Source organism: Rosa chinensis, chromosome 7, assembly GCF_002994745.2.
Source record: "Rosa chinensis cultivar Old Blush chromosome 7, RchiOBHm-V2, whole genome shotgun sequence".
Classification (NCBI taxonomy): Eukaryota; Viridiplantae; Streptophyta; class Magnoliopsida; order Rosales; family Rosaceae; genus Rosa; species Rosa chinensis.
In genome coordinates, this window is record NC_037094.1 from 10634466 (window position 1) to 10644538 (window position 10073).

A 10073-nucleotide genomic window follows, 5' to 3' on the forward strand; every position below is an offset into this window, starting at 1 on the left:
GCAGCCGGCCGTGCGCAGTTAGGCGAGAGTTGGGCCATGCGTACAGGTGCAGCAGCGCCGTTGCAGGTGAGGAGGCGGGGTGTGCAAGGCGCGGGCTGCCGGACGCGAGTCTACTGCAGGCAGGGAGGGTGGCAGGCCAGTCTGGGGAAGCCGAGGTGAGGGCAGGCTACCTTGACTTGTGTAGTTGCTCAATTTTGCATTTGGTTGGTAGAAATTGCAGAATTTATGGTGTTTTAAGTGGATTTGGCTTGGTGGGTGTGTTAGGATAGCTGAAAGTTGTTTGATTTTGTGTAATTTTGCAAAAAGTTTGAAGCTTTGTGATGCATAATGTATGTTTGGGAGGAATGTATATGAATGAGCTAATCGGTCTGAGTTGAAAGGAAGAGAAATTGGCTTTAGTGCATTGTTAATTTGTTATGGTGAGCTAATCAAGTAATCAGTATATGGGAAATGTAAGGGAATGCTGAAATTTTTTTTGGATTTTGTGTGCAAAGACTGAAGCTTTGAGATGCTTTCGGTGGAGGAGAAGAAGAGGATGGAGATGAGGATGGTTTCAGATAGATAGAAGGATGAATAGTAAAATGACGAAAAAACCCTTTAAAAGTTAACAGAGTTAACGTTTTTACTGTTGTCAGGTATGGAAATTGGGTCGGGGCTAAAACTTCAGGTACCAGTATGATATTTTTCAAAGTATAGGTATGAAAATTAATAGTCTGGAAAAGTTCAGGCACTGTTTGGACGAATTTCCCTTTAAAATTTTACAGAATAACTATAACTATAATATCACGTGACACAACCGCCTCACTTAGACATTCCCCTCTGGTCATGGTATGACTGTGTAGACCACCCTCAACTGTGACATGAGTCGGTGATGGAAAAGAAGTGGTATAGGGCCAAGTCAAGCCAAGTGTAAAGATTAGGGAATGAAAGAAAAAAGGAAAAAAGAAAAGAAAAAAAAGAAGAAGAATAGAATGAGGTAGAGGAGGAGAGAATCGTGGCAAATGTACAATCTATTATCGCCATCACCGAGAGCTATCGCTATAGCCCGCATAGCATACGGTTGCGTATGTCTACGCCCTCTACAACAACCCACCTCTTAACCTTCGCCCCTACTCGCTCTTTCTCTCACCTTCACCGTCTCCGCCGCACAGTCTCACTCCTCCGACCACCCACTCTCTCCTCCTGTCCTAATTTCCTCACGGGTAACTCTCACTTCTGCGGAATGGCGGTAATTGCTTCTCTCTTTTCCTCTCTCAGCTTAATGGTAATTTTGTAAAGATCGAAACTTTTTCGTGGTAATTTCGTAAAGATTAATTCTTTTTCATGTTGATTGGTCAATCGAAGCGTAGTTTTGTGTAGTGATGATGGAATTTCGTTGGTTGTTGATCATGTTAGGATGTAATTAGTGAGTTATGCTCCTAAATATTTGGGGATTTGCCATTGCTTTAATTCCTGTATATTAAAACTAGAAAGATGGTGTTTTTAACTTTGTTAAAGGAGGTTTCCTTGTTAGAAATTAGCATGGTTGTGACTATTAATGGGTAGAATTCTTATGTTGATTCTGCTTGGTTGACTGGATCATTCATTTTGGTTAGTTTTCCCTTGCAAGAACTGGGCTTTACTGTGCTCTGAATTAGTTTTACTGTGAAGTTCGAGAAATAAAAATAAGAGGACACTTTCATAGATTTAATTGATACTTGATAGACACATTACAAGTAATTTTTGCTTATGTTCTGTAATGTATAGTGGCTCTTGTCCGGGCGTGGAATTCGTGATAGCAAGGCAATGGTGGAGGGTTTGCAAGGTTATGGAGTGATTAGTTCCAAGAAGGTTGCTGAAGTGATGGGGACTATTGATAGGGCTTTGTTTGTGCCTGATGGGAGCCCAGCTTATGTTGACTCCCCCATGTCGATTGGTTATAATGCCACCATTTCTGCACCACATATGCATGCCACATGCCTGCAATTGTTGGAAAAGAATTTGCAGCCTGGTATGCATGCTTTGGATGTTGGATCAGGTGCTTATCTTTTGCATTTCTATTCCTCTTTGTCTTCACGCCTTCTTAGTAATCAAATTTGCAATACTGTGGGATTCTTCAACATGATTATGTTGCACTAGCTGCAGATAACAGAGAAGCTGAAATTTCATTTACTTATTGTTTGTCAGGGACGGGATATTTGACGGCATGTTTTGCATTGATGGTTGGGCCAAAAGGTCGAGCAGTGGGTATAGAACACATTCCGGAGTTGGTCTCTTCCTCAATTGAGAATATTCAAAAAACTGCAGTAGCACCATTACTGAAAGAAGGTTCCCTCTCAGTGCATGTCGGTGGTACGTTTTTATTGAACTCAGACTTGGTCTTTTGAAATTCAAACCAATAAGATGAAAACAGTTTGTTCCTTTGATTTAATGAGAAGACTGTGTGCATTATTCTTAGCTTGGCAGTTTAAACCAAATTGGTAATGAAAACTTGCTTATTGAAAGTTGCCATCTACAACAGTAATGCTTGTATTACACACACTTGAGCGCTGTACATTGGTTCCCACAGTCTGGTTCCTTTAACCTTGCTTCTACCTGCAATACAGGTCCATTGAAAAAGTAAAATAAAAATCAGTGCTAACTATCTATTTTCCTTGATTAATCATTGTTGCAGATGGAAGGCTAGGTTGGCCTGAATTTGCACCTTATGATGCTATTCATGTTGGGGCAGCTGCTCCCGAAATACCGCAACCACTTATTGACCAATTGAAGCCTGGAGGAAGAATGGTGATTCCTGTGGGAAATCTATACCAGGATTTAAAGGTTGTGGACAAGAACATGGATGGTTCTTTAAGTATCAGGACTGAAACTTCAGTTCGTTATGTTCCACTTACAAGTCGAGAAGCTCAGCTGCGAGGCTATTGAGGCTGCTGATATGTTTCAGTTGGAAATCATGTCCCTGGTCTATGAGATTGTCTGGGTCTGCTTCTACCTTCACTAGGACTCCTGGTTCTGTATAGATGTTACTCTTGCTTTCCCTTCACAGTAATGGTTTGTTGAATATAGTTTGCTTTTGTCGCTGTAAATTATTCTTGTTGGTTAGTTTGCTTTTGTCGCTGTAAATTATTCTTGTTGGTTAATAAACAAGGTTTAGCTCCGGTTATACCGCTTTGAACTCATGAAATCTTCTGTTTAGGGTTTAGGCAAACAATCTCAGTTGAATACCTTGAGTTTAAACAACCAGATTCAACTCTGGTAGAATTTCTTTCTCGCTGTTATATTCTTATTTTGGGTGATGAAGGTGGATTTACTTGCATGACACAATATCCTGCAACATTGCTTCTTCATCCTAAAAGGGAGAGTTAATATCTTAATCCAGCCTTTAGACCAATTTATAACATGCAAATGAAACTATTCCATTATAATGACATTCAAATGCGGCACTTCAAACCAAATAGCAATAACAGTGATGCCCCAAAATTCAATGGAGTCAAAAAGTACAAATTATACATGATTTCAACATAAACAACCCTAATTGCAGAAATCATAAGAGAGAAACTCGCTTGAAGTTGACCGACACAAAATCTCATCTAAAGAAAAGCAACCAAAACCAGAACTTAGATTTCATCTCAGTTAAAATCAAAAGCGCCTTTGTCTTTCCTCGGCAACATTTACTCTGATCGCCCTGCCGTCCAAACTCTGCAGCACAGGGGGCACTCAAGTTAGATGATTTGAAATTGTATATCACAACGAGAAAAAGAGAAAATCTGACTATCATTATTCATCAACCAACTGTTCCCAAGTTCATTAAGCAATACTAGACAATCATATCAAATGTATATTGACCATCTGTTCCCAAGATTTGGCCCATAAGTATGATGCACCACGTTTTCCTAGCATCTTGAATATTTAAGTAAAAAAAAATTTAAACATCTGATACCTCTCCATCCAGAGCACCAATGGCATCATTCATATCAGATTCACTGGCCATTGTTACAAAGCCAAAACCACGTGATCGTCCAGTTTCTCTGTCAAAGACTACACGCGCGTCTACCACGCTACCGTGTTTACTGAAAAGCTGCTCAAGTTCACCATTATCCACATTCCATGGCAGGTTACCAACATAGATTCTGTATGAAGACTGATAAGAGCGTGGTGGGCGCTCTGCACGTGTTCCTCTTGGAGCAGCCTTATTGACAGTCAAGAGTCTTCCATTCAAATCCTATCCAAAAAAAAAAAAACTTAGAAAGAGCACAATCACTGAAACATGACGAAATATGCTATACGCGCACATTTATACTATAGACTGTATAGAGCAATGAACATGAATCATAATCTCAGCCATCAGCTCATATGTTCCTAGAAGCATATTAGCTTTGGATATTGTGAGCATGCACAATTGAAATCTACCTTTATGCTTTACTTCATTAGGCAGCGTGGTCATACCGACCACCTCCATTGATACAAACAAGATGCACATATCAAAGAAAAGAAAAAGGTTCTCACCGTCACACAGGCTAACAGTACTGCTAAAAAATCAACCCAAAGCAAAAATGCCCAATAGAAAGATGACACAAAAGTACCAAAACAAGGTATGGATTTGGCTATAGCCAATGCTACTGACATTGTCAACTTCATATGGCTTGAGTTTATGAATTTGATCAAAAGCACAAGCTCAACTATTTCCACTCCGAACAGATTTTCTCAATTACATTTGGCTTTGTAGTGCCAACCTTTTCTCGTTAACATTACCCTCAAAAAATGAATTTGTAATGGGGTTTCCCAAAATTTTAGATTGATAATGAGCCTTCTAGTATGGTAGAGTACCGTCTACTTTACCAGACATATCCTACCAAAACTTCTTTACCAACTCTAAGGGATACTCGAGGTTACAACAATCAGTACAGCTATATATGATTATAGAACCAGTCGTTAGTGAATAGTGACTACATTCAAATCTTTGAGTCAAACCACAAACAAAATAGAACCCCAAAACCATATTCAATTACATATGCTCTGCAGCTCAGCTATCATTTATCGGTTTGTATGCAATTCAATTCTAATTTTCGCTCTTACAAAAGAACTCGGCTTTTCTCTAAATACATTGAGTTCCATATTGTATGCATGCCACAAATACACAGCAATCAAAATCACCAAAACAGAACCGCAAACAACCACTCAAAGAAGCAAAATTTATAAACAACTTACGTAGCGACTGAACTGTTCCACAGCCCTGTCAGCTTCTTCCACAGTGCTCATAGTCACAAACCCGAATCCACGGCTCTGGTCAGTGTCCCTGTTGTAAATAACCTACACAAACAACAAAAACCCACAAATAAAAAAACCACCCACAAATCAAAACCCAAAAAACACAACCTTTACAACAAAACCTCACCTCAGCAATCTCGACAACTCCGGCCTTCTCAAACAGCTGAGCCAATCTCTCACTGTCAACATCAAAGGGCAAATTCCCAACAAAAATCTTGGCCTCCTCGGGCGGCTCAACAGGGGCCACCTCTTCTTCCCTCTCCTCAAACACCCCCTCCTCGCCGCTCTCCTCCGCAGCTCCATCAATGGCAACCGGGCTGTCCTCCTCCTGCTGGGCCCAATCCGAGGTCTGGGCCACGTATGAGACTATGGAAGAGAACTGGGTCTTGCTCCTGAGAGGTGAAAAGGAGTGGGAGAGGTGGAGCTTGGTGGTGGGTCTGGTTGGGATTGGGAGAAATGCGTTGGGGGTTTTGGCGGTGAAGAGGTGAGGGAGAGAGAGACCGCATGAGTCTGCTGTTATTGATAAGGTCTTGAATAGATGGGAGGTAGCCGAAGTCATTTTCAGAGGAAGAGGAAGAAGAAGAAGGGTTTTAGAGAAAGAGGTGAGGATAAGGGTAGAGTGTGGAGGTTGGCCTAATCTGAGGGAAGGGGTTTTATTTGGAAACAGAGAAGGAGATTCACAAAACTAGAAAACAAAAAGATTTAATATTTGAGATTACATTTGGGCTTTGAGATATTTTTGGAAATCCTGTCAAGGATATCTGGCCCAAATGTGAATCATGTTTTTGCTCTTGGACATTTTCATAAATTTTACTGATATGTAATTTTTGGGGTAAAGCTGCAGAATTACTTTTGATCCTGTGTCCTGGATTGCTGGTTATATTTCAGTTTTCATCTAGTGTGCTATCACTTATCCATTAAGTTTTTCGAGCAAAGTACTTCGAATTGGACTTCATGAACTCTATTTTGAGCTGTCATCGAGTTAAGTAGAATAAATAAATAACTTATTGAAGTGGAACAAATCTTCAAAAGAAAATACAATAAACGCCATTGGTCTAATGTTTTAAATATCGGTATTTTCATATCTATCGGTACTTTGAAAAAGGGAGATATCGGATATATCGGGGATATATCGAGGATACAGTGTACGAAAATATCGTTTTTGAAAAAAATCAATTTATTAGAAATTATTTAGAACTACATATAAATACATATGAATGTAAACTTCATCTACATCCAAAAAGAGACTCTAGGCGGTTGAAAAGCCGCTCTCTGGTCTACAAAAATTCAATAATCAGACCAAGACATATGACCCATATAGTGCGAATTGTAGTGATGAACAAGATAGTTATAGATCTCTTTAGAGCTGCCGACTGTTTCCCCTATAAGGGGATAATAAGGATGAACCCAACTAGATGACTGATCATATACTTCTCCATATTGATTATATCCATAAGCATCATAACCAAATTGATCGTTGCCTTCATGAGATTCATTTGAGATCACACTGCGCTCTGTGCCTAAACTGATAGAGTCAAAACTTAAGGCAATTGAAGAAACATCAGATGGGGTACTTTGATCATCAGTTGCACCTCTAGTCCTCCTCCCATATCGGGTCTTCTCTTAAGCACCATGACCAGCTGTTCTCACTCCGTGGTCTTCATCTTAGGTGGCATGATCAAAATTACCTTCACAGGTAAATTGGAATCCTCCATCCACAGAAAATTGTCCATATTCATGTCTTTCACCTCCACTACCTGTTCCGCTTCCACCCTCCCCAACATCATCAGAACTATCTGGAGTTGCTGTACCACCCCACGCATCATCACTATTTGAATTATCTTCTGGGTTTTTAACAACTTCTTCAGATAAGACTATCTCTACGTTAATTCCAACATTAGTTGCAGTTTCTACAACTTGTGGAAGAGGTCTTCCAGCTTCATCATCGAGGTGTGCAAGCATAATCCAATCATGAAGTGGATCAATGCCATTATCAAGCGGCTCGCATGCAACATGAAGTAGATCTATATAGTTGTTTTCATTGACCACATTATTCTTTGCTTGTTTATCTCGCAGCCGCAGCTTCATGTTGTAGTAACAGTATACAAGCTTTTCCAACTTCTGATATGCCAAACGGTTCCTTTGCTTGGTATGAATAATAGCAAATGTACTCCAATTTATCTCACATGCAGAAGAAGAAGCCGTTTGTGCCAAAATACGCATTGCAATTTTCTGTATGTTTGGTGCAGAATACCCAAATTGTGTCCACCAATCAGCTGTAAAGCTACTACAATGAGTTACTACTATAATAGATCAACATTTTCTATTAAAGAAATTATATGTGTGTGTTTTAATATATACATATACAGATATACCACAAACCTGTTTTTCTGGTTTATCTTGTTTTTCTTGCTATGGTTGACCCAAATGATTCATTTGCATCGCTAAAGCATACAATCTGCATTAACCATTTGAAAGACAGTCATTTCTAATCCCAAATATTTTTAAGGTTGTCATCAATAAGAAGTTACCTCATCCACAAATGTATTTGCAATTTCTCCATTTATGTTAAATAGTTCGACAACTGTTGCCAGAGAGTTTGTGAAACGTGGGCTATAACCAACATCATGTCGATAATGAAAATTTGGGTTTAAGAAATGTGCTACAAACAAGAAACCAAAAAGTTATATAATATAGATCTAACTAAGTAATTATCAAGATACAACCGTATTTCGAGATAGAGAAATAATACCTGCTGCATGCAATGGTTGACTTAATGTGTTATCCCATCGATCATTGATGATTTTAAGCACCCATTTCTTTCCTCTCATCTGTGATATTTGTTGTTTCACTCTTTCAAACATATCATATAATATGGGCATGGTTGGCTGAATTTCTATGTCAACAATTCGAAGAATCTCATACAATGGCTTATAAATTTTATGGACTGCTTCCATGCCATCCCAAAATGTCCCATCGAGGACTCTTTTTGCTATCATTTTGCCATCTCTGGTCCTGCTCGCTGCATTTTCATTCCATGCGCTACTTGTAAACAATTTTCTCAAATCAGATTTCTTCTTCAAAATGTTGTCGATGGCAATGTGATTTGTCGCAAATCGAGTTTTACCCGGTCGAATCAAATCTCCCTTCGTGATGCTCCTCATTTCAGCCAGTACCCAACCATGATTGTAGATGTAGTTAGTTACACTTTGAGCCCATTTGACGACAGTGGAAACAGTCTCTTGCTTCCTGATATCTTCAAATATCAAATCGATGCAGTTGGCAGCACACGGGATCCGGAACAGCGGATATTTTTTCTGTAGTTCCCTTCCGGCCTTTTTAAATGCTGATGCATTGTCAGTGACAATCTGGACAACATTTTCTGGTTCAACATCTTGGATAATCTCATCTAACAATAGTTCTATGTACTGAGCATTTTTTTTCATATGTGAAGCATCTACAGACTTCAAAAACACAGTTGAACCTTTTGAATACACCATGAAATTTAGAATAGACATTTTGGTTGGGCCGGTCCATCCATCACACATGATAGTGCATCCATATATTTTCCAGGTTTCTCTGTGAGTATCCACATAATTTTTCATTTCTGTGTACTCATTCTCTAAGTAACGAGTCTGAATTTCATAGGAGGTAGGAAGCTTTACACCAGGACCTAAACAAGAAAATGATTTATTTTATAGGAATGTTCATTATATAAATTCTACTTAACATAATTGTCCATGAAGAAATATGTAAACACAATATAATTTACCTAGATTTCCAGCTATAGTCAACATGTTTTGGAAATGTGGAGAATCAGCTTTGTTAAAAGGGACAGCATCATATATGTGGTATTTGGACACCATTGTTGCCAATAGTTCTCTACCATCTTTTAGTAATGATTTAATTGTGCCTTGTTTTGATCGACTATCTTTTGATGACATTGCTACTGGAATCTCAGGAAATGAGTACCGATAGGTTTTTGATCGATCAACTTGTATATATTATACTTATATATATATATATATATATATATATATTATATATGTTTGATTTTTTTTAGAAGTACTATAACGTAGTCTATATATATAATCATTATTTTATTTATTTATTATTATTATTATTTTTTTGTCGGTGAGTTGTGACCTGTTGGTAAATTATAATTCCAAAATTGTAAAGGTCATGGGTTCGATTCTCATTGAAATATGTAAGGGTGGGGTGGGCTAAGGGGTTCTTTTTTAAAAATAATAATAATAATAATAATAATCATGATTTTTTATTTTTATAACGTAGAGAATTACTGAGTTTTTTTTTTTACCTCAAATTTTACAGATATTTCTTCACTTTATCGAGATATATCGCAAATATCTAATATATCGGGGATATTTGAAGATGTCGGAGAAATTTCGCAGAAACGGTGACAGATAAGATATTTACTCCCATAAATATATCGGTCCGTCGAAAAAAGGAGATATCGGGGGATATATCGGAGATATCGCAGAGATTTTGAACTACCCTAATTTTATTTTATTTTTTACTTTTGGGAGATCTCCTTCCTTCCTCATTCATATGCTCCATTTATTTGTATTGAAATTTCCTTGTAAATGCTTTTAGAAATTACATGGTCTGCTGCATCAAGAACAACACTTGGGTTGTCCCATGGAATAGAAGATAGAAATATTAAACTTATGTCTACAGAGATATAGGACACTCAAAACTGTACATTAAAAGCATAACACTATGGACAGATCAAGGAACATTCCTTCCTTGCTTCAACTGAATTTCATGGAAAAAACCTCCCACTCTCGAGTTGATGTACAGAAATC

General features: G+C 38.3%; 2 protein-coding genes across 3 annotated transcripts; one reads left to right on the top strand and one right to left on the bottom strand.

Annotated features, from left to right (window-relative positions):
• The first annotated feature begins 922 nt into the window (after positions 1-922).
• Positions 923-3244, top strand: LOC112175073 (protein-L-isoaspartate O-methyltransferase 1). Of its 2 annotated transcripts, none has more exons than XM_024312737.2 (4): positions 923-1264; positions 1747-2017; positions 2167-2331; positions 2654-3244. In XM_024312737.2, exons 1-4 carry the CDS (start codon positions 1067-1069, stop codon positions 2902-2904), a joined length of 885 nt encoding a protein of 294 aa, XP_024168505.1. In that variant the 5' UTR covers positions 923-1066; the 3' UTR covers positions 2905-3244. The 2 variants fall into 2 exon arrangements, with proteins under 2 accessions (XP_024168505.1, XP_024168507.1); XM_024312739.2 differs by having other exon boundaries at positions 925-1228.
• Positions 3245-3370: 126 nt separating this feature from the next.
• LOC112175075 (28 kDa ribonucleoprotein, chloroplastic) lies at positions 3371-5889 on the bottom strand. Its single transcript, XM_024312740.2, has 4 exons — positions 5375-5889; positions 5188-5289; positions 3920-4201; positions 3371-3678 (listed from the first exon to the last, which is right to left on the bottom strand). The coding sequence occupies exons 1-4, from the start codon at positions 5804-5806 to the stop codon at positions 3619-3621; spliced, it is 876 nt and encodes a 291-aa protein (XP_024168508.1). The 5' UTR covers positions 5807-5889; the 3' UTR covers positions 3371-3618.
• Between the last annotated feature and the right edge of the window lie 4184 nt (positions 5890-10073).